Below are 25,921 nucleotides of genomic sequence, written 5' to 3'. Positions count from 1 at the left end.
ACTGATAAAAGCTGCATAAAACCTTACTCAGTCACTCACTCATTCACTCACTCTAACCAAAATATCTTCATTACAGAACCCCCTGTGGTGATTCAGGGTCAACAGAGACTTAAGACACCCCATGCTTATCAGAAAGAGATGAGGATCTCCATGTGTGACCTATTGATTGTGCGTCATGTCCTAGTTGGAATGGTTGCCCATGTGTGACTTATTGATTGTGCATCATGTCCTAGTTGGAATAGTTGCCCATGTGTGACTTATTGATTGTGCGTCATGTCCTAGTTGGAATGGTTGCCCATGTGTGACTTATTGATTGTGTGTCATGTCCTAGTTGGAATGGTTGCCCATGTGTGACTTATTGATTGTGCGTCATGTCCTAGTTGGAATGGCTACCCATGTTCTTGTTTGTTTAATTTTGCACTCAGCAATATTTCAGCTTAATAATGACAGTCAGTAAATAGTTGTGTCTGGACCACACAATGCTGTGATGTAAGGTGTGAGGATCATTTGGGATGCAGAAAAGTACGTGTGAGAGTCTTGCCACCTGATCTCGTGCCTAAATATGTGTTTAACATAGGTTGTATATTCTTGCTTAGATTGTATCATTGTTTATCTTAAGTTTGTCGGCATTTTCAGTTACTTTTGAAATGAAGTGATACAAATGAATATTGCTAACAGTTCCAGCCTTATTCATGCAGTAGAACAACATGATTTCTTACAAACTAAAACCTCCTGACTCAAACTCTTATAACCATCCATAACCACAAACCAGATTCCCCAAGGCCCCTGTCCTAAAACCTCAATTATTAATCCACTGACCAGTCACCCACATCCCCCAACCTACATCCACATTCCTATCCCACAGTCCTCGACCCACATCTTCCTACCCATGCCAGCCAGCCCACATTATGACACACATCCCCAAACCCTTGTCTTCCCACCAAGGTGTACCAACCCACATTCAAACTGAGACCCGATTAACCTGTCTTCCTACCCACAAACCATCCCCTGCAACCTACATCCCCAAAACTCAAGCTGTGTTCCCCCAAACCCTTTCTTCTCCACCAACACACATCCCCTTAACGAATGTCCCCAAACCCTAGCCTCATCACAACCTTCAGGGAAACCCAGTGTGAATCATAAAGTTGACACAGTACACAGTAGGTGCCTGGATTTGAGATGGAAAAGATCAAATCCTGCTAATCACTTTATAATGCTCTATTAGGCCAGACCAAGTTTATTTCTTGTTTTACAGATCCACGTGCTGTATTTTTTCAAGAATAAGAACAAAAATAAAATGATATTTTCCCTGCTCAAAAAATAAAATCCTCACGTTTTTTATTTGCTAAAAATGTAAACTTAGACCGAAAATACTTTTTAGGTTGTTTTCTGACCATATTCTCTTCAAAAATAAAAATACTCTTCATAGGAATGTTACTTTGACTGAAAATTTTATTTTTGTATTTTTCCCTTCTGCCTTTAGGTTTTCAGAGGACAAAAATCTAGAAAACAAGAAATATATTTGGTCAGGCCTTACATACATTTTTAGCATGTCACTGAGTAAGTTATGACTCGTATTCTCATGATGCCACCTCGTGATGTGCCATTGAATGCAATAACCATCATCTTTCATGATGATGCAGCCTCATTATGTGGGTCAGGGGTACGATTATCTTCATACGATTTTCTTCTCATTATATGTCTGAATGTCAAGTGTGCCAACCAATTCCCGCGAACATATGGTTAGTGTTTGTATTCACCAACCATGATTGTCAGTATGTAATGAAAAGCGTGTTCCAAAGGCTTTCTGACTTAACTGATGCATATCATTGTGTCCCGTCAGCATAGAGTTATGTTCTTGATGTCAGTCACTGGATTGTCTGGTCCAGGTTGTATATATGGACTGCTGTCATAGATGGAGTATCATTGAATGTGGCAATAAAAAACAAAATATTGAACGTGCATGTTTTAAAGTTGAAGCCTCTATCTCTTTCCCCTCCCGTTCTCCCTTCCGCCAGAAACCGCCCAGCAGTATTACTTGGTGGTGGATATATACAATTATGTAAAACTTGCTGGGATGACATGTTTGGGAGATTGTGGGATATTTCACTTGAATGGCTAGCTTTTTCAGTGCTATCGTTTGTGCTTGAATAAATTCTAGGTCAGTATTTATGATTTTTTTTCAAACATGCATGATGTTCTGAATCATTATCATATCAGTAGGTTTTCTTTAATATGTATTCAACAATACAGAAAAAAATTAACTGTAAAGGCCAACCCACACATTCCGAAAACCTTGTAAACAGAGACCTTGACAGTTTCTAAGCCATGTTCATTCATAACAAGTGAATCCACACTCCCTACTGAGTGACTCACGAAAAAAACTCCCCCATTTATTTAAGTAAACGTAAATACACACCTTGAGAGTCAAGAAATCTTGTTAATGCAGACCCTGCTGGCCCAGAAACCAGGTTAATAGGGATTCAAGCAGCAAGTATTGCTAGTACCTTGAGAGTTCCTCAACCCAAATAAAGATCCAGAGCGTCCTCAAACCTTGTTTTTATAAACCTCAGTAGTCCACAAACCGTGTTAATACAAACCTCAATAGTCCTCAAACCCTTTTAATACAAACCTCAATAGTCCACAAACCCTGTTAATACAAACCTCAATAGTCCACAAACCCTGTTAATACAAACCTCAATAGTCCACAAACCCTGTTAATACAAACCTCAATAGTCCACAAACCCTGTTAATACAAACCTCAATAGTCCACAAACCCTGTTAATACAAACCTCAATAGTCCACAAACCCTGTTAATACAAACCTCAATAGTCCACACACCCTGTTAATACAAACCTCAATAGTCCACAAACCCTGTTAATACAAACCTCAATAGTCCATAAACCCTGTTAATTAAGACCCTACTTTCTTGAAGCATATTCTTCAACACATTTCCCCTGAGTGTTATATAGATTTCTGTAATGTCTGAGTATGGTTAGTACAGGTCCGTCCCGAGGTTTCCAGTGACTAGTTCCCAGTCAGCCAAGTGTCTGTGTAAGTACACAGTATCAGCTACAGAACCATGTGTAGTCCCAGAGTTGCTCCTGGAACCTGGAACCTGTTGATTCTGACTCAGTCCACTGACTATTTCAAGCATGGGGAGCAGTGGGTCTGGTTTACCCATTACCGGTCTTGGTGGCCATGACTGCAGAAGAGAGAACTGTACCATCAGCAGCCGAGCTAGTATTGCGCCACCTAAAGACTTGATAAGCATTGGAACTACTGAAGTTAGTTAAAGATTTGGGTTGTGACACCTGAAGATTTAAACTACCAAAGTTGGTAAAGGTTTGGAGAGTGATACATATGTTTTAAAATGTTGTGAAAATCATAGGGCATAATGCACATGATTGTGCACTTAAATGTATTTCAAAATGTAAATGTGTACTTAGGATACCACTCAACTTCGCTAACGACATACTCTAGAGATATACCTTTGTATGCAGATATCTAATTTATAGGAAGAATTCTACAAAACTCACATAATTCAGTACAACACATATCATGTGAACCTTCATCAACTTTGCTGCATACAGTCCATCAGAGTTCTCTCTCCCACTTTCCATGTTCTTTTTTTATGATCCTGACAGTCTAAAGGGAGACAACTGGTTCAAGGATAAAGTTTTGATTTTATTATCATGAGATGAACATCTATGATTGAAAGCTATGACAGTTATGCTGGAAGGTTGACCTTATCAGTAAGGAGACCTAAAAACATAAAATCAAAATTGTTACAAATATTCCCAGTTGGGCTTGATGGCTTCTGATATGATTCAGAATTGATGTCTGTTAGATGTTGTATTGGGAACCTGGTATGACTCGGTAGCCCCAAGGCCGTTATATTGCAGTGTTTACGACCAAAGCATGGATTGCTAATCTTAAGTACTCCGTATAGCTCAAATTATCCCACAAAAGCCATCACCCTTGAAGCTGGGGTCTAGTAGGAAATATAGAAGTTTGGCAATAACTGAACGGCTGGAATCAGTTCCACAGCCAGTTGATACTCTCTTCATGTTATTAGTTTAATTATCATTCATGAATGGTATTTTGTGAGGAGTAACATACGCTTGTGGTAAATGTGAGAAATTGTCAGTATGTTTAAAGCAGCACAACTGAGTAGATGTACAGAGTGAATACCATATTTTGCAGTTGCATGATTAGTGAATCGTTTCTGTACAGACGATGTCTAGAGGGAAGAGGATGATTTGATTAGAGTTTGGGGTTGTTTTTTATTTTATTTTAGCAATATGTAAAATGCTGAAATTGTGTTGGAGATATTACATGGTATTGGATGAATGCAAAGATCACTAATTGTGGATGGGTGACCATCATGAAAGGATGAATAGTCGATCAGCTGTTGCTTGAGTATGGATAACAGATGGATGGGTGACCATCATGAAAGGATGAATAGTCGATCAGCTGTTGCTTGAGTATGGATAACAGATGGATGGGTCACCATCATGAAAGGATGAATAGTCGATCAGCTGTTTCTTGAGTATGGACAACAGATGGATGGGTCACCATTTGGAGTTCATCCTGATTTTGCAGCAGTCTGCAGACAGCGTTTGGAAGGGTGACCATCTTAGATACAGTCTGCTTTTGACTGTGGAGGATGGACAGTACTTGTATGTATGACCATCTTGGGTGCAACCTGATTTTGCCTGTGGGGCATTGACAGTGCTACAACAGGCAACCATCCTGGAGCACAACCATCTTTGGGCTTCAGGGCATGTACAGTGATTGGATGGGTGATCATCTTGGAGTACAACTTGGTGCTCCTGGAGTATAAGTCATTAAATGCTCAAAACTGTTGAGCTGATAGGACTACAGAGAATTAAGATTGCACTGTAACATGGTATTTTAACAATGAATGGGAGTATGAGGTTATCACAAATACCTGATATCGCCACTGTTAATCGTGATTCATAAACATATGCTCAGGATATTTAGTCAGAATTGTAAGGTTGTCTCAACTTTTTTGAGTCTTGTGTTTTAATAAATAAGCATTTTTATGGCTTTTTAATTATTTGTTAATCTTCCAGAACAGTTAAATGTACTAGCTGATCGAATCATCAAATTAAGAAATGCAGTGATTACTCCTGCACTATCTATGCACAACTTTGATAGAACTGAAAAACAACCACCATGTTTGTATGTAGTTGTGTGGAAAATGTATTTCACCACTGAACTGAATTAATTTGTGGCATAGATCTAAAATTGGTTTTCATTTCCCAGCCAACGTCACGTATCGCCATTAATGGCCTGGTAAAGTCAGGAAATCAGGCCCATTTATGGCATTTTGGAACTGGGCCTGGGTGTTTTGGGGTTTTTTTGTTTTTTTGTTTTTGCTTTTTTTTTGCACATTGGCATTGAACTGGCCCAGTACAGGCAATGAAGTGTGGCCCAGTACACAGTTGCAAAGGGTGCTAATTGGCCCTTTACAGTTTGGCAGGCACAGGCCTGGTTAGGTTTAATACAGTTTCTAATATTCAAAAGAAGCTGATACCAAAGAAACTCTGAAAAAGACAAAAACCCAAGAAAACACTAGTTTACGATTCATAAAACAATATGATAACATGATGCGTTATTATTCCTGGATGAGCTTGTTCAACACAAGTTTCAACATTCAATTCACCTGATACAGGCTTTTTCAAAGCATTTTCAAAGTTTCATTTAGTATTCAATCTTTTGACGTTTTGACCAGCATGACATGATTTTCAAACAATACTCTAATCTAGGCTGTATATTGAATTTATGCTCTTGAATGAGACATGTCAACAGGTTTTCCGTGATTTAACAGCATGACACTTACAGAATGTTTCAGATGTTTTTGAAATTCATGCAAAATTCATGCTGCATCTTTTATAAGTGCTTTATAACAAATACTTACTTGTTATTAACACATTAAGTAAATCTACATTCAGAAATTTAGAAAATGTCACACTCTACCTTTAGGCCATCTCTCAACATGGTCCCAAGATAATACCTCACAATTCAACAGACATGAAGTGCACTGTCCATACTGGGCCAGTACTGTGGTGGTACAGTATTGAGGTGAAGTATAAAAGGTAACCACCCATGTGTGGGCCAGTACACTTTTGCCAGTATGGGGCAATGGAAAACAAGCATTGGTACCAGCTCTATATTGTCGTACATATTGCCAGCACCAACAGTAGAGTCCAGAACAATGTCAGTACTGGACCAGGTATATGATGTGTGTGTGTGTGTGTGTGTGTGTTGGCTGGGTTTGCAGTCCAAATGTTTTCATCATATCCATAAGTAGTTGTGTGGAAAATATATTTCAACTCATACAAGCAATTTTGAATTGAGGTAATTTTGTGACATGACTCTAGAGTATGGTGAACAAAATGGCTTCTTGATAACCCAGAATGTTGTAATCAGTGTTTGTTGTCAAGGACAGGTTTAACTGAAATATGGGCTGAAGATTGATGCATGTTTATTTCATCCCGTCTGCTGCATATTTAATCTTTAAAAATTGTTAACTGATAAATCTGAGGTAGTAGGAAATCCTGTAATCACTTGGAAGCAGGCGTATACCTTTCCAGATATGCAGATTAAATACCACATAAATGTTTTTGATGTAACAGTAGTAATAGAGATATGTTCAGTGACAGTTAACAGGTGTTTGATTGATAGAGTTTCCAAAGAAACCATGTGAATACCTACGTGTCTGTTCTTTGAATCAAAGGATACATCAACAGATTCATTTCTGTAAACGTGGCATCATCCTTGGTGGTGCCAAAATACAACTTCAGGTTCCCATTCAATTAAGTGATGTTAGCTCTTTGATACTGTAACTCCCATATTCTTACACCTTCTTAGATAGTCATAGTGCTAAAACAGCATTGAGAAAGTGGGTCTGTTGGTCAATACGTCAACAGTATATCTTGTAGAATGTGTCTGCCATCTCCAAGGTCCCACAATGCAACTGTAGGCCAGTACACAATAGCGTCATGATCATGTTCACCCCACACGTTTTCCAGGCAGTAGTCTCTTGCCATCTCATATCAGTGGGTGCATAATCAGCCATACAGCCAAATTACATGTACATTACCTTTTGAGGTGCCTTTGAAATCACTTTCAGAAATATTCACGCTTCATCATTCTTGTGATAACTGACTCTGTAATGAAAAGAATGATGTCTTCTTGCAGGTTGTATGTGGAGATACAATCTTTTACAGTAAACATGGCAACTCAGCCTACAATCATTTGAAGACGTCAATCTTCTTTGACATGAAGGAAGTCAGTGACGTCTTATTCCACACATTAGTACGCAGACATGACGGCATGTTGCTAAGGCCCATAGTGTAAGCAGTAAAGGAAATATACAAATTGTCAAGATACGGCCATAAATCAAGCCCAAAAGCTTTGTTTCTCCATGAATAGTTTCCACAGACGAGTCCCAGTGGGATATATATGGCTGGTAGATTCAGAGACAGGAAATTAATATTCTTGATATGCTGAAAACATTATCATACTTTTAAAGGTCAAGTGGATACTGGTGCTGTTCAAGAGAGCTCAAGAAGAATTTTATTGACAATAGTCATTGATAATTCATACTTTTTCTAGTAACTTCTGATCCATTATGTGCCACGGAGGAGATGCATGTTTGCATTGGTAGAAGGACCTGGTCATGATGTCAGCTGGTAGCGGTGACCATTGAGGGGAGAGCAATGGTCTTTTCCCACCAACTATTAGCTTATTTCTCCTTAAATTTTCACATCTGAAGTCAGTTCCCAAACAAATGTATGGTTTATATGAAATAAAATCAGGTTAAAGTATTCAGGTTTCAGTGTCTTTTAATAACTGACAAGAAACTTGAAACCCAGATCAAGTAAACAGTTAAAACATTAACTCAGTTAAGCTTCATTTCTGTCAGTGTGTCAGCAGTAATGCAAGATAGGTGGATCTTTCAGATTGTTAATCTCATTGCAGTGTCCTAAGAAGGTGGCTGTCATATAGAGGTACCTGGCTTATATTGACCCTAAGTCACTTCAATGTACCCTAAGTATTGCACTCAAATGTACCCTTGCACTGTATCCTCAGCAGAACTGGAGGTTTTGATTCTTCATTGTGTGATTATGAAGTCTAACATTTGCAAATCTGCAGAAAAAATGTTTGCATTGTTGGATAGAGACACCCTGGTCCATTTGCCTAATATGGCTAAGGTGTATTCTTATGTTCACATTTTGCTGAGTGTGCATTTCTGTTGTAACTTGACCACTACAACCATAAGCTGATGTTCAGTCTCTGAAAATTTATATTTTGGGCAGAAACAAGCAGATGTGTATTGATTGAAATGGTGCCTGGTGTGATAGGAGATTCTGAGACTGTGGGTAATTTTAATTGCTTCATTTTGCGTTAAGCTTTATAGTTAAGTGATGAGGGAAAATAATGTGGTACAGGGACTGTGACACAGACCTCTGCTTCTCCTTCAGCCATTGTGCCAGTGGATACAAATCTGCATCATGGACTTGTTGTTTCTAGGTTATAATCCAGCATTTATTCTGATTCATCCACTGACCTAACACTTTTACCGTTCCTCATGAAAGATGACAAAATGGCTGCCGAGTGTGAATAATCCTTCGATCAGTGACCATAGCAATTACTTAGTTGATTGAATATCATTGTATACTGATGGTGAAATCATGCTCACTGTCACTCATCCGTTGTGTTGACTGTTCTGAGGTGAAGTGACACATCATATTGGTTATTATTAGACACCAGTGTAGTTCTGTTGGAACACAGCATTTACAAGGAATAGTATTTCAGCCAGAGCAGACGCCAACCATCACTTACTTATCAATGGAAGCGTAAACCCTTGCCATCCAGCCAGCTAACACATATTCCTGGAATTGATCAATAGTACTGAGAGCATATGTGACTTAAACACTATCATGGCTTGTCATGTGTGAAAACATTGCAGTATCACCCATTGAACACTTGTTGAATTATTTATGGAAAAAGACTTATTGGAGAATGAAAAGCTATGTGGACATGTTCGACGTGTTTTGTCAATCATTGGAAACCAAAAGGTGATGGTGCATGGTTTTGAAACTGGTATTGTAACTGGGATAAATAATATATTTCATCAGTTTTCTCACACTGTATGATGGTGGATGTGGGAGGTCTGATGTAGTAATGGTAGTTTATGTCGAAACAGTGCCTCACACTACCACTTCCATGTACTTATTGATTCCAACAATGTTCTAGTTGTTGTGGACTGGTAGAGACATGTCTCACTGATGTCGACTCACCTTTTGTAAGGGGTGGCAGGGTAGGCTGTGGTTGAAGCATTGACTCTTCTTACTAAATTCAAGGTTTTTCTATAACAGTGTAAGCCTGGTTGTCTCAGGCATTACAATTCATGGTGCCATTTTGTATCACCTAGGAACACCAGAAAAACCTGTTTATTTGTTTGTTTATCATGTTAGTGGGCAATATTCAAGCATAATGGCTTCGGTCTGTAAACAATTAAAACTGGACCAGACAATCCAGTCATCAACAGCATGAGCATCGATTTGTGAAAAATGGATACGAATGCATGTTTCAACCAGGTCAGTGAGTCTGACAACTCATTTGTCACCTGTGCTGTAACATTGTGGGTGTATGGTGAAGCCATCAACCGCTGTTGAGTATGGTCAGAATCTGATTGCTTACAATTCCAATATCTGACAGTGGCATAAAACAACATTCATACAGTGTGTACCATCAGATAATAGCTTTAAGACCTTTAAGACTTCATTTGCAGACATTTTCTATTTTAGATTACCTCCAATAAACCAGAAAGGTTGACAGATATGAAAATTGGCAACTAAATGGAACTTATTAACAAATATTGAAATGCAAAGATTTAAATATGCTACTCATTCTGAAATCTAAATGGCAATGTGATTTTTTTTGCCTTAGCTGACTATTTGTATGAATTTTTGAATTGTTTGTAACTGAATAGTTTTTTAAAATGAAATGTAATAACTTTTGACATTTCTGGCAATAAAATCTAATTAAAAAGGTTAGCCACATAACTAGTGTTTGCTGGATCTGTGCAGTAAGTTTAAAACTGTGCTGATGAGAAGTGCCTAATATCTATCTAAACAACGTCCCAGAGGACCCCACTGCTTGGCGAAGTAGAAGGTGCTTCTGCTTGCTATGGTTTGATAGCAGTAATCTTACTGACATTTTCTTGAAACAGTCACCTGTTGAATGTGTTATTTGACTTGCCCAGAGACATTTTACTTGTCCAAGCCAGAAGAAAGAAGTAGAAAGATGAATGAATACGCTAGAGATCACAGTGTCATGTTGAACGATCAGAGTGAACTTGACATTCACACTCTAACAGATATGTGGCAAAGCTGGTTGGTTAAATAAGTTTATATACTTTAGGAGAAGTTTAGGAATTAGATCTGGTGACATTTTAATTAAATTTTATGCTCTCTTTATTATTAGAAATATTACTCAAAACAGGAATGACCACTATTTTTTTTTGTTCAGTATGATTTTTTGTAAATTTATGATTTGTAAAGTCTTCCTAAAAAGAATATTACCCAAAATAATCTAACACATTTTGTTTTGAAAATTCATAATATTTAAAATCTACTTTCTAAAAATATTACCAAAATAATCATGCTCAGTAACTTCAATGTTATTCATCTTATGTACAATCTTTTCTAAAATATTATACCCAAATAATGACAATGTAATACTGATTTGGTTTGGTGGCTGTTTCTTAAATCTGTGATTTTAAAGTTTGCTTTGAAATTTACATAGAGGTTGATGTAAGCTGTGATATATGTAATTACCTGTGACCTATTTTCTTCGTCATGGAGATGCGTCTAAACCACGTACCTGTAGTTGAGGTAGTTATTAGTGATTAAGCCGTATTCATAACTGTTATGTAGACTTATGCTCCATATAGATCGCTGGAGGACGAGGCAGAATATTACATCAATTAGCCACTGCCCTCTACAGGCAGTATTGACCACACATAGAAGGACATAGTTAGCCTTGATGTACATATCTACTGAGTAGCAGATTATGGATATATAGTACTCAAAAGAAGTCAAGGAACACCTGATTATTTGATATCTTACTAGTTAAACAGTCATGCTGTTCCTAACTTCTTTTGAGTGGTATACTTCAGTCACAAGACTTTTTTTATTCAGACTTTGACCACAGAGATAGTGGCAATAAATGACCGTCATGCAAATGTTAGATCTGTCAGAATAGCAGTCATGAAAATCATGTTCACAGTTGTGTGCAAATAATAAACAGTCATATCCATAATTGTGAAAAAGTGTGTTGAGAATAAATTCTGGAAATAAAACAGATGCTTTAGTGTATTATAATAATGCAACTTTAAGCATTATCAATGCTATTTATGAAAGAACACCTGACATTTTTGTATTATGATAAGCAGTAAGGCATGCCATATTAACTTTCGTAATATTAGAGAATCTCATGTTCTTTAACAAGTAGCGTTTTATCACATGTAGAAGTGTCTAGAAGAGAAGTGAAGGTGTCTGTTTCAACAGTTGTAAGCACCAGTTACTCACCTTATTGACAGAAATGATACATACTACTCAACATTAGACAGGGATCATCAGCTATGTCATTCTATTTAAATTTTAAATATGTATGTCAGTGTTGAGTATTGTAGAATATAAGAAATATCCCTGTCAAAAGTGGCGAAGTGTATCTACAGATGTATTTTTTGACATGTTTTCCTCCGTACCACTTTGTTTTGCAGGTACACAAAACCATAATTTCATGCACAATCATTTTCCTTCCTGCTGAGTGTAATCTGATGTCTTTATTTACAGAACATTCAGCAAAATGAAATGACTGTCAAGTCTCTGAGCTGTCATTTAAAGAAATGTGTCCTTTTTTTCTTTTCTATTTGGGGTTAAACTCTACTCGTGTTGTCTTGATTATTTTGAAAAATATACCTTTATTATTTGAATTTGGTTTAGTAAGATATGTGTGATTTGAAAAATGGACACAGAACAACAGAAAAGAACACTTTTGGTATCTATAACAAGAAATAGATTTTCAAGCAAGTAGAGTATGAAGTAGTGCCATTCAAAACAATAAAATTTGTTTCTTGTGAGTAGGCGAGAGGTTGAGCTCTGCTTTAGTTCCAGAAGTATTTCTGAAATAAGTGTGTACCTAGTCTGTCTCACAGTCCCTGAACCAAATTATTTTTTCCTACTGCCTAGCCCTCTCTTCAATGAGAAAGCCTGAATTGAAAAAGTCTAGATTTCCTCAGGTTCTGAATCTCTGGTTTCCCATTGGCTCCTCTTAAGAGGGTACCTTGTTGCATGAGATGTTAATATGATTGTTACCCCCACAAACAGTTGTGTTGCATGATCCCCAAGGAGCTGAGAATGAAAATGACTGCACACTGATACATACATCACTGTCTAATGAAAAAATATTAGTTTCGTTTGACACAACTTTTAACAATATTCCAGCTACATCAGGATAGGGGACTCCATATACTGGCTTCAGATCGGGAATCAAACCTGGGTCTTCCGCGTGACGAGTGCATTAAACACTTGCACCCAATTGCCATTGGTTATAATATAACATTTGGGAATTCTTTGTGGCACCAAACAGCACATTTTGTATCATCATTGTTGTTGTTGCTGTTACTGTAGTTGCAGTTGCTCTTGATGATGTTGTTGTTGTTGCTGTCCATGTGAGGAATGAAACCTACATCGTCAGCATGACAGGCTAACACTCTCACCACATGGTGACCACTTGACCTAATTCAGCACATAGAGGTTTAGAAGTCTGTGATACAATCTCGGCAGAAAATGGCAGCACCAGCTACGTTTAATGTAACCTCTATACGTGGAACCATACCACATGAAATATTGATGATGACTTGTAATCCACAGTCTGTTGTCTGGCCATTTACTGTGCCAGTGTTAGATTCTGGAATGTCACAGTGTCGGATGTGTGGAGTTTAGGAGTATTTCATACTTCATGATGGACACACGTTCACTGCGAGTATTGATAATTCATAGTGCAGCCATGATGGTTCATCCAAGCTTGTATCTCTACAAATCAATCTGGTAGCACAATGAATATTTCAGTATAACTGAAATGATTGGATTCTTACATGCTGCCTTCTTGCTGTCTGCGAGATACTTGAAAGATAATAGACACTGACTTGACCACAGGACAATCGACAAACTAGACCCCAGTTGTCTCCCTTTGTTTTTGTAAAGTTTGAGTGAGTTTGATATCATGATTTTCTAAACACTATTTAGGCATACTGTAGTGATGAATATTGTAAATTGTTGTGAGAAATGAACCTATTTTTTTCAGCTTTGTCTTGGAAGTAAAAAATCATATATATACAGAAAAAGCCCTCTATCCTTCATCTTTGATATCTCCAGTTCTACGTTCTGATTAGTCTCCACTATACTCCGTATGTATCTACGGGTCGGCCCGCCAATTTTATTACCTCCCTTTGCTGACTCCGCATTCTTACAGTCGCCCGTCAGCTAGGCCGCTGTTACAAACAAGGTTGCCAGTGTCAACAAAGATAGTGGTCACTGCTGCAAAGGTTTGCTCACAGTGCGACACGATTTTGGGGAAATCATACAGACAAAATGATAGGTCCGCAACTTAAAAAAAATATATGCAAGAACTCTTTCTGCCTCTTTCAGAGAACCTCTGTATGGTTTGTGTTGCCAGTTTTAATCAGTTAAATAATTTAAAAAGTGAAAGTGAGTTGTGTATGGTTCGCTCAACTTCCCAGTGCAGGCACCTGATTGAATAAAAGCCAAGCCAGCTAAAGGAGGAAATGAATTTATCGGGCCGACCCGTAGATCTGTCCAGGGTATAGTGGAGACTTATGGGAACGTATACCCTGGAGGTATCCAGGATGACTATCCATGTGGTGCATGAATAGTCAATATCGCAGTAATCTCAGTGATACATGAAGCTCTAGTGCAACAACTGACCCTCACTAACCCATGTTTGTTGTAAGAGATGACTAATGGGATCGGGTGGTCAGGTGGTCTTAGTTGACATGTCGTCATATCCCCGTTGGGTAGATCGTTCCATATGCTGTTGATCACTGGATTGTGTGGCCCATATTTGATTATTTAGACCACCATGATATAGCTGGAATATTGTAACAAGCCAGCCAACTGGATATGACTGAAGTTATCATAGCTTATATTTCTGAGGTATGCTCAGCTCGCTGAGAAACATACTACTCAGAAGCAGTTCAGGAGTTGTTTTTCTTAAACGGCAAGCAAAGGTATAGTAGGAAGTAATGATGCTCTCTACATATGCCTTTGTCAACAATATTCTGGGAAACCATTTATTAATCAGGTTGCCTAGAGGTTGAATTGTTCACTCGTCATGGTTAAGACACAGCTGGTACCATGTTGTGCTGATACTGATGAGACTTAATCTCCTTAACCTTTTTGGACAGAAATCATCTCTGAGGACTTTCGATTTGATTTGCAAAAAGCTGCTATGAACATTCCAATGCTAATTGATTGGTGGAATTTACCCTGCTTGATTACATATGTACTCGGTGTTGAGTTCTTCCTGCAAGACAGGCTCTGCATCAGGGGATTCCTTCATCAGGCACTGGTCGACTAAGTCCACGACTTCACGTCCCCACATTAAATTGACTGCAGATTTAAGATCACTGTACACCCAGAACATCATCCAATGTGTGACATTTCTATTTTCTCAAATTACATGGTTCTATAGATCACAAGGTTACGAACGTCAAACATGAGCAGATGTTAGTCCTACTCATTCCAGAAGTGACACTTGGTGATAAAATGTGCACTGATGAGGGGATTTATTTGAGCATTTCAGTTTGGGTGCAAAGCCAAATGTTCCGTAATTAGGCAGTTACACAAGATGTGTTTTTATATAGCTGTCACGTATGCCTGTCTGATTGATGCCATTCAAAGTAAAGATTATAAGGATGGTTAATCTTTAGGGTTTTTTTGGCATTTGAAACTTCATTTCTTGAATATGTTTAGATAATTATTTTTATGTATGAAATTGGTTGCAAAGCCTACAAAGAGAATATTGCAAGTTTAGATCCAGCCCTTCCAGTGCTTCGATGGGAAAAGGCACTGATGAGTCACGGTAGCTGAGTTGTGTAGCAGCTGACAATACATGGAAGATGATACTCCTTTGTCATCTGTCATAAATATTCACAAAGTTTGCATCACTGGTCTCCCCAGCTGATTCTGGATAGATATAGTCCACAGCAAAATCTGATGGTGGATATTGCAAGAAGCAACACATACCCAGAGGCTTTTGTTCATAATAGCAATCACTGGTTTGTTTAGAGGTTGGGACCAGTGAAGAGGCAGGTTGGAATTGATCTTGGTAAGCAATGCTTGTCATAAGAAGTGACCAACAGTGTTAGGTGGTGAGGCTCACTGGTCCACACAATAGTCATTGTATCCCAACTGCATGGATCAATGCTCATGCTGATCACTGGATTGTTTGGTCCAGTTTCAAATATTTACATACTGCCACCATACACCTGGATGCTCACTCATGCATGCATGCTCACACGCAGGCACACACTCATGCACACACAAACACACTCTAGTATTACTCAGTGCATTGTTAAACAGCATCACATGTATGTGTACAATCTTAAAATAACCTTGAAGGAGTGTCTGTTAAAAAGTCATTAAACCTCAGCTGAAAGTTGAAAAATTCAAGGTATGTGTTTCACGTGATCATTTTGTGAGCACGACCTTGTCATTCAATCACACCCAAGATCCTCACGCAGGGTCTGTCAATGGTGGGTGTGTCCAGGCATCCTTAACGCCCACCCTGTACCGTTATTGTACAGGTGGGTGGTCATGTGACTCATAGCTGAATGATTTTATCAGTGACTATCTCATTGAGAACTATGGCCATTCAACATGCTAAATTGCTTGTGGCGTTCACAATCTTCAAATACATGTCCTGATATTTCTGTATGGTGCATACTTGTTCCCTTATACAGCATAGTTAGCATAGCAAGTGTAGGTGTTTCTAAGACCACAATGACATAGACTCTTTAGTAGGGTACTTGACAAGAAGAAAGGCGTGTCATTGGCAGTACTTTCTAATCCCAAGTGTGGTGACAGTTTATGTTTGTTCAGCAGTTAAAGAATGCCTTTCTTTTTCTGTATTTACTAGGCTATATTTATCAACATTAAAGAAAAGAAACTAGAATATGATCTGTAGTCAAACATTAGACATTTTTCAAATGTTTCATTTTTTTCAATTTTTCATAACGCAGAATTTAGAGTGTTGAAGAGTGGAAAAAAATTGTATCAGAATATATGACCAATGCATCAGGCATGTCATATGTCCAGTTTACTTATTTATTTGATAAGGGATTAAAGTTAGAATGTTAACAATGTCAAATAAAACATAGGAATGAAATTTTAAGCTCTTGATGTTGTTATGTGGCAAATTTGATAAATAAATATTGATCTTAAGTTTTTTAACATTGTTCAAATTCTTTTTGATAAGGGCTTTCATTGTGGGAATGGGGTAAGTCCAGACAAACCTCTTTGTTACACTTTTAAGTCTCTGATGTAGCCCTATAATGAGAACTTTATATTTGAGAATATCCATCAGAAACTGACATTTATGTCACTGCTCATTGTTAGCTTTTGGAGTGAGTCTTTGTCATGAGTCAGTGTTCGCAGTAGGTTTTTGTATGAATGCGTGCAGAAATAAATTAGTTCATGTGTAGTCCAAATCTTTTGCACATAATATTTTCATTACAATCACGAATCATTTCAAAATAATTGGTTCTTTATACGTTGTTGTTTTGAGGTACCTTTTGAAATTAAGTATCCACAATTTGTGCATCCAAAATAACTGCGCAAACTGTTTTTTACAAGGTTTTATCATTTTTGGGCGTGAAAAAAGCAGGTTTCTGTGTTAAAGCAAACACTGTATGTGAAATGCCAGGATATTTCAACAAATATTCAAAATTGGACGTGATGGTGTTGAGCATGTGTAGGTCTTCAACATTTGGTGATGGTCAGATGGCACGTGGCAAGCAATACACTCGCTCACGCACTCACTCACTCACTCACTCACTCATTGCTTCTGGCTGATAAGAGGATCATCATTTGTTCTTATGGAATAGGGGACCGTGCTGTAGCCAAGTGGTTAAAGCATTCACTCGTCTTGCCGAAGGTCCAGAGTTCGATCCCCCACATGGATACTAAATGTGAAGTCCATTTTCTGTCCCCAGCTGTGATATCGCTGGAATATTGCTAAAAGCAGCATAAAACCATGCTTACTCGTTTGACAAACTGGCATTATTGTCAACCATTGTTTGCTCTCAGCCAGTAGCACAGAGATGTAGTGGTCAGCCAGCCGTTACAGTAGGGCTATCACATCAACTGTAGCTTGCACTGGTTTAATCCAACTGTTCAAGCATTTCTCTGAAGTGATGTTGCAGTACTGTGGTAGCCTCTGCTTTTCCTCCCAGACCAGGCGTCCCTGCTGTTTCTCAGAAACCATATCAGCCAATCTTATCAAGGGTTAAGTGTTGGCCCAACTTGCTGGCAACTATCTTGATCTTGGAATTAATATACTTTGCGTGTACAATACTAGCAACAGGCTGCAAAGTGTTTGTTTGTGTTTGTCGGTTGCTTTTCATCAAACCAGAGGGTGGTAAATGATGGAAAAAGTAGATGCACCAGTTGGTAGCTTTTGATTTGTTTATACATGATGCATGTTGATAGACGGACATTTATTTCGCATTGGGAGACATCGTTTGGTGTGTAAGGTTTTCTTACAAGTCAGTAAGTAGTTACAGAACTGTGATAAATGGTTTCTGTCTAAATTGTCTTCAGATGTTTTTACATTAAAAATATTTTTTTAATAAAAATTCTCATAAGATTTAAAATGACACGGAAACATTACTCTAAGGTGAAAAACTGCATTCCATGCACCTACTCATTGATTAAAGTAGTGAAGGTGGAAAAGTTCTTTGGATTTTAAAAATGTTTCCATACTGGAAGACATCTGTCATGTATATCAGAGAGGCTTCACAGTGCTTAACTGATTTAAATGTTTGCAAGACACTTTACCGATTGTGCTACAGTTACGGCCTCTGCGTGACTGAGTGAGTGAGTGAGTCTAGTTTTATGCTGCTTTTAGCAATATATAGCTTCATGATACTTATGTGGGGAATCAAACTCAGGCCCTTAGCTTGATGAGCGAATGCCTTAACCACTAGGCTACAACACCACCAATTACAACTTTTGAAGTACAACGGGAAGAGTTATGTGAGTGATTGAGTGAGTTTCAGTTTTATGCCGCTTTTAGCAATGTTCCAGCAATATCATGTGTGGGACACGAGAAAATCGGCTTCACTCATTGTACCCATGTGGGGAATCGAACACTTTAACCACTAGGCTACCCTACCGCCCAAGAGTTATATGATATGCAGCTTCATTATTATATCTGACCAATGTTCTGGTGTAGCTACTGACACCATTATCAAGCAAGTGATGCAAGAGTTAGTAGCTCAAACTATAATAAAGAAGGCTATATCCAAAGCACTCTCCTCATATTTCATGACCCTAACTTCTAAATGCCACTCAAAGAAGGTTACCCTTGAAGTGGTAAGAAATTTTAAATTTATTAAATTTTGTCAAAAAAAATTAGATGATTGAATAGACAATATCTTTTTTGTAGTCATAAATGCAGCTCCAAGGGTTATTTGTATGTGACTTGGTGGGGGTTTCTTGGACTCTTGGACTCAATTTTGAAGCCTGACTTTGAGAAGTAATTTCCCATACTTAATTTTTGTTAGCTTTACCAACTGAATGTGATTCACTGAGATTACCAGTACAAAAGGATAGCAGTTTTTATTGGCATTTCCTGTTTAATATGGCATTTGATATGTTGCTGTACTTTCTAAATCTTTCAAATCTGCTCAAGAAGATCTGCATTTGATCAATACGAACAGTTTAATCCTCGTCTATCAGTCCTTTTAGACACATGTTTCCTCAACAAAAGCTGGGATTTGTACCTCTCTCCCACTAAGTCTAAGGGTAGCCTTGTGGTTAAAGCGTTTATTCATCATGTCGAAGACGCGGGTTCGATTCCCCACATGGGTACAATGTGTGAAGCCCATGTCTGGTGTTCCTCCGATATTTCTGATATTGCTGGAATATTGCTAAAAGAGACATAAAACTAAACTCACTCACTTAGAATTTGGTTTGATTTTTTATCGCAGTACTTTGTTTTTTTAGGTTTGGAAACAAAATAGCTTTAGTCAGGTCTGTTTAAGGAATGATTATGATGTATTCAAGACAAAAAGTTATCACCTGTAGGGAAATTTAACTTTCCAAAACTTCTTTACCTGGTTTAATCCTGTGTTGTTTGTGTGCCAACCCTATGATAATTAGAAATAACCAGATGTTATTAATTGTCTCTTATATACTCTTGAACCCTTTAAGTGAAGACTAAACTAAACTTGTCTTTCAGATAGAAGGATAATCATGCTTTCCCAAAATACTAAACAAAAATAACACTATTGTAATCTTCATAACAGAATATTAGAAAATAACATTAGCTGCTCTTTTGCAAATTCTATTTTATGGTCTTTGTAGATGTAGGTTTGCATTCAAGCCATAAATAAATGAAACGTTCTCAAAAAACATTACATGGTACAAAAATATCAAAACTGTAATTATGCAATTATTTCCATCCATGTGAAGTTTTAGTCCATTTAAAGACCTTGTTGCAATTGATGCAGCACATAGGGTGTGTATCCCGTGCTCAAGTGTTGACGAGTTATCACAGGTAAGGGAAAAAGTGACAGATAAATTGCATATCACCTGCAGCTAAATCAGGAACTCCCAACCGGGTTGACAAGAAGAGAACTGGAGGCACTGAAACACGTCAAGCCAGTTTCAAGGTTGTCAACAACAGGGGTTGTGTTGATGTCCATGCAGATTTACAAGTGTATTTGTAAGCATGGTGCAGGACCATCCTGAAGACTTGTTGCATTTTATTGGACTGTATCTGAGTTCCACCTCTTGTCAGTGATTCAGAGGGACAAGTGAATCGTCGCTGAAGGCGATTTGGATTTTGTGTCCTTGAAGTGTGCTGTGAATGAAATTTGTTGATGGGACTGTACATGGAGGAAGTCACAAGTTCATGGTCAAAATGGGAAAGAAATGTGAGTTGGATGAAAAATAGACCAAGTTTTAATCTCTGAATATATATAATTCGGTAGTAACAAATATACTAATTTAAACTGAAAAGGAGCCCCAGGGAGGTGAGAAGTTCAGAACCTGATGGAATCTAGGGCTGTAGCATTGGGAGGGATAGGCTGTAGGGAAAATAATGTGGTTCAGGGACTGTGAGACAAGCTAGATGAAAATGTTATCAGATTTTGTTCATATGTTATGCGTAGGTGGGACAAAGACTGTGTAGGCACTGCTGAGAATAGTCCTCCCCTTACAACCTAGAATTATTATGTCTGCATCATTTAATGTCAGTATCAAATGTTTCAGATAACATGATGTGCTGATTTCAGATTAATTGTCATGTATTAAAAAATCTCACCTAAATGATAAGATATTCTAGGTACGCAAATTTGATACATCTTGTTATGAGCCATGGTTATTTAAGATAGCACTATCTATGGACGAACATCAATGTTACAGACGGATAGTATCTCTTTTTGTTACCTTATGTCAAAACATGTTATACATTACACGTAACATATCAGTATGTCTTTCTAACCGTGTGATTTAAGTGTGCAGCGTCATTTCATGAAATGACGCTATGTACAACCGTAGGAATTCATATCTTCTTAGTCTGGAGACATGCCTTCTCTTTCAGTATTGTGATGTGGCATGATTAGTTTTGATAGAAGAGTATCATATGCCATTGATTTAGATTTATGTCATAAACGATCCATCAGCATTACCCTCCTGACCTCACATTAGATAATGACCTTCGCATGCACAGCTTGGCCTTCAGAGTAACATTAAGTGATGGGCAGATCAAGAACGTCATCGGACCAATCTCAAAAATGATCTTCAGAATCAGAAATTGTCCAAGCATTAAGAAAGAGACTTGGAAAACAGTCAAGATAGATTCCATGTCATGAATAATTCAGAGTTTTAAACTTTGTCGGAGGTATTGCTCAGTCATGCAGGACATTATTCTTGCATCTATCCCTGCTATGGCAGAATGAGTGGCTGCCATTGATTAATTCAACTTGTTCTTCATGACCCATCAACTCCCTCTTCAACTAGAGCCAGTTTTACCCCAAACTGTTGTTTATGAAAATCATATTTCCTACTGAAAGAGGAACACCATCAGTGAGATTTCTTTGATTTTTTTTATTTTTATTAAAGGCATTTTTTGAATATGCACTCATCATTTATTTTTTACAATTATATCCTTGCAAGTCAGATGATCATGTTTTCATAAAATTGGGATGGTAATTTTATTCATTAAGAAATTTTGCCTTCTTTCTTCCACATGCATATTTTATATTCAGTATATTCATATGCCTGGCTAGCTATTCTTGAAACGTTCGTAGCCCTACGAACGTCTTAAGCCCATTCTTAACACAGTGGCTTAGTAACGATCAAAGTTAGGAATTCTTTGGGCTACGAACGTTTCAAGAATAATGGCCCAGTTTGTTGTAGTAAATAAAATAATGTAAGGTAATGCTCACATGAAATACGTTTTTGCTATAAATAAATTTTAAAATGTTACCGTCTAATTTTGTATGTACTATAAATTACCTATATGGTTTACGCGCATGAAGTCATGCTGTTTTAGATCCAAAGGGTAGAGTGATGGTGTGTGCGTGTGTGTGAAGGTTTGTGGTTGGTCTAGGACAATGGTATACACCATGTTGGTTTCTAGTGTCCTCAAGTCTGTGTCAACTTGTATACAAGTTCATTCATGCTGGGTGTCTCAGTATAGTCAGTATCATAATATAGGCCCAGGTGTACTCATGGAACGCTTTGGGCCCATGGGCATGGAATAAGCTATGAGTGGGTGGAGAGGTTTAAAGTAGATCTCAGAAAATCTGTAACCTGTCAAGTGATTAATGTGAATTAATCATTACTGCCCTTAAGACGTTTCAGTACATTTGATTGGCTAATCTGCCCTGAAGATGCACAAGTACGTTTGATTGGCTAATCTTTATCAGTAGCTGTAAATAAGAATCAGAACATATTTTGATCATGCTTCAAAGAATGACACAATTTGAATAAGACTCATTCATGTAAATTCATGCTGTCTTTTCCTCATGTTGTGGGCAGGGCAGGACATGCTTGACCTTTAGTCAACTGTCCTGTGGTGTCTGTTTTGTGTATGGTCAAGTGTGGTTGTGTTTTGGTGCTGATGTTTTATATTATATAAACTCATAAGTAACTTTGTCGTAAAGTTAATTTATTTATCATGAGATTATAGACAAATATTATCAGTGTAGAAGAAGATCTAAAGGTTCATGCACGCTACCTATTATTATGAAACTGAGGACTTTCTTCTGTATAGAGAAAATTTTACATGCATCGAGTTTCACAGGCTTCATATTCAATATCACACAGTGACCAACTTGAGGTCTGTTTTGGTTGCAGAAGGAATGAATGACTTGATGCGAAGAGAATAACAAAGAGTTACCATTAATAAATGTATGAAATATATTTAGAATAATGTAAATGCACTGCTCATGTGAGAAAGACTTAGAGGAAATTTAAAAGGAAGTATGCAAATACAATGTTTTCAGTTAATAAACATATAACTAGTGCTTTGTTCCTTTGAGTACACAAACAATACAATTGTCTGCACAACATTTGTCAGGTATTTAGGAGCATTGCATTGCACTGCCATCACAAACTGAAAGTCTCCTACAGCTTTCCCTGTGATGGCTGTTGGTAGGGAACATTTCCACTTATAGTCATGGCATGGAGGTGTGTACATAAATGTGTATATCTGTGTGTGAGTATGTACACAGAGGGGAGCATGTTCTGAGACCCTATCTGTCCTATTTAACCAGGTATGTCAACACAAGCTCTATCTGGAGAGAGACTACTTGATGCGTCATTCAATGAGTCCTGCATGGGTGGCCTATTTTAGAACTGTCATAGTTGCTGAATTTTGGAGTATTATGTAGATTTATTTATTATTTTTGATTTACATGGATGCAAGTTGAGGTATAGGCTTCGGAAGCGATGTCATGTCTATTATTCTTATGCATTTATTTATGATATCTATTGCTGCCTCAAATATCACAAGTTTTATTGAAGGGTTTCGTTTATTTGAACAGCACTTGCATTCCTGCATGTGTTTGATGGATGCTCTGTCAGTTTTAGATCCAATATGTTTTTGTAATAAATATCAAGCATATAGATTTTCTGTTTACTTTGTAATGAATGCCTTGCAGAAAATGCATGACAGTGCTGTTCTAAACCAAATATCAATTGTTCTGTCTAGACTGTCTTGTCTAAGGTATAGTTTCAGCTCAACTGGGGATTCAGGTTTTAGTCATTTGTATAAAACCATGAGTAAAAAAATCCCAGGTTGGTAATCATGTTATTTGCTTTACCTTTAGAAATTTCTCCCTTCACAAGAGGCTATAGCAGGTGTGACATAGACTGGATGTAGACTATTCATGGATTTAGTAACGGTTTGGTTAAGAAAACATAAATTATTAATGCATAAAATATGCAATTAGTATTGAAGTGTTGGTAACAGATGCTTCTGCATTGCAAATGTTGTTGTCATTGAGAATAGGTTATGTAATTGTAATGTGAAAAACACTACTATTAGACTATCATGGGGAGATCAAATTGGATCAGCCACGGCTATTTACTTAACCCAAATTGCGGGGATTGATTTTAGGTCACTGTAGACGATGATAACCCAGTCCAATGGTCCACAGCATTTTGTATTCATTGATTTGATAGCACAGGTTGGCAGAGCTTAGGTCTAAATTCAGTCATCAATGAAATGTGTTTTAATGCTTGCAGTGAATGAGACATTGAACATATGTAGGGCGGACCAGTGTCTGTGTCAACCAAGCGGCGGTACAAACATCGTATGAACTGCTTCAACCACCTGTGTGTTGATCACTAACCAGAACTTGTTGCAACTAATTGAAAGTGCTCAGGTGTAAAAAATTGTGTGGTGAATTTGACTTTGGAATATTTGTAAATTGGGTGTAGGTCACTCTGACATAAATATGTTTAGACAAAGTTTGGTTTTTTTGTTGGTTGATTTATAAGCTGGCTGGTTGTTTGGTTGGTCAGAATTCTTGTTGTTTGGTTGTGGGTTGGTTGTTGGTTGCTTGTAGACATCTTGGTTGGTTGGATGGAAAGCTGGTTGGTTGGTTATAACCTTGGTTGGTTGGCTGGTAGACATGTTGGTTGGTTGGTTGGTTGGTTGGTTGGATGTTTGGTTAGTTGGTTGGGTGGCTGGTTGGTATGTTGGCTATTTGAATACTCAATTCCTTATTGTCTTCTCTGTATAGCATTGTCAGCTTTTGTCAGTGTGCCAAAAGAGATTCTCTGTGAGGAAGTGTGAATATGCCGTATTTTATGACATTGTCAAACATGTTTTGAAAATGAACAACACTGTTGGCAATGTAGTCTCATACAGTTTGGTTATTGTGTTTGTAAATTTTCTTTCATGGTGCAATAGCAGCTGTTTTGGGTGTGTGCCAATGCTGACAACTTGCACAAACTGATTAATCAACATGTTCAAAGACGACTTGTTAATTACCTGAATTATCAATGAAATGGAAGAAACAACGGTATCATTTAGAAATTAATTACGATCGAATGATCACTAATTCACAGCTCCCATTGTCTAGTTTCTCAATCTGATCTTGTTCACCTGTGTTGACATAGCAGATAAGAAGAAAACCCTGCCACCATAGAAAAACTTAATATGTTTATTTGAAGTTGTCTTTTCTGGTATCTTTCTTTGTGTAATGACTGATTTTATCCCTATACACGGTAGAGCCAAAAGCTTTGCCATGTTTGTTTCCCGAATACAAGCTACTAATAGTTTTGGATGAATCAACAATGTCTAGGCAATGACATAGGCAATCACGACTAATTCCAAACTATTTGTTATTTATTTGAAACAAGGTCGAAATGGTCCTGGCATGCACAGTTGATAATTTTATTGGTTCCTGATGACGATGTCCCAAGTAGCAAGTCTTTTGGGAGGTAGTGAGTTCTGCTTGATTAGATGGATAGAATCACTTGTTTAATGAAACAGACCGTATGTTTTGAATTATATGTTATGTATTCAGATGTTTAAATTCAGAATAATTGTTTTGGAATTGCTTTGGATATTGGTTTTAATTTTAGAAATAGATGCACTACGACATTTCCTTATTCATTTTCAGAGCCATGTCATGATTTTGTGATCATTGAGGATGTTTACCAAAGGTGGATTGCACATATATTTAAGTCCGTTGAAGAGCAAATATGTTAATATGTACTCTTATTTTCTGTTTCATCTTGGACGTATATCAGTGCAAGTCTTAGGCCCCGACTCCAGGCCCTTGTGAACACCCAAGTCCCCATTAATACAAATACAAGCTCATGACTCCCAGATGCACCACTCCAAGACCCACAGTTACATCACTCCCACTCCAACTGATATACTATTCCTAAAAGATACACCACTCCAAGCCGATATAAATACGCCACACTCATCCCCTCAAATACACCCCTCACTGCTTTACTTAAATACACCACTCCAAGCTGCACAAAAAATACATGATTTCCAGACCCACAAATAAACCCCTTCCAGTTCACTCATGTACACAACTACC

The 25,921-nt window shown here is 37.7% G+C and overlaps 1 protein-coding gene across 3 annotated transcripts in view; it reads left to right on the top strand.

The window, feature by feature from the left end:
* LOC137284926 (pro-neuregulin-1, membrane-bound isoform-like) overlaps positions 1-25,921 on the top strand; it is a 111,855-nt gene that overhangs the window by 10,805 nt on the left and 75,129 nt on the right. The window contains exon 1 of one of the 3 annotated variants that reach the window (XM_067816978.1): positions 20,117-20,284. The exons of the other annotated variants lie outside the window; for them this stretch is intronic. Within the exon in view, the coding sequence (XP_067673079.1) occupies positions 20,218-20,284 (67 nt within the window). The 5' untranslated portion in view covers positions 20,117-20,217. Of the gene's footprint in view, positions 1-20,116; positions 20,285-25,921 lie in introns of those variants that run through there. 3 annotated transcript variants of the gene reach the window in all.

The sequence above is a fragment of the Haliotis asinina genome, chromosome 5 (assembly GCF_037392515.1).
Source record: "Haliotis asinina isolate JCU_RB_2024 chromosome 5, JCU_Hal_asi_v2, whole genome shotgun sequence".
NCBI classification, from domain to species: domain Eukaryota; kingdom Metazoa; phylum Mollusca; class Gastropoda; order Lepetellida; family Haliotidae; genus Haliotis; species Haliotis asinina.
This window is presented reverse-complemented; position numbering and strand designations above follow the sequence as displayed.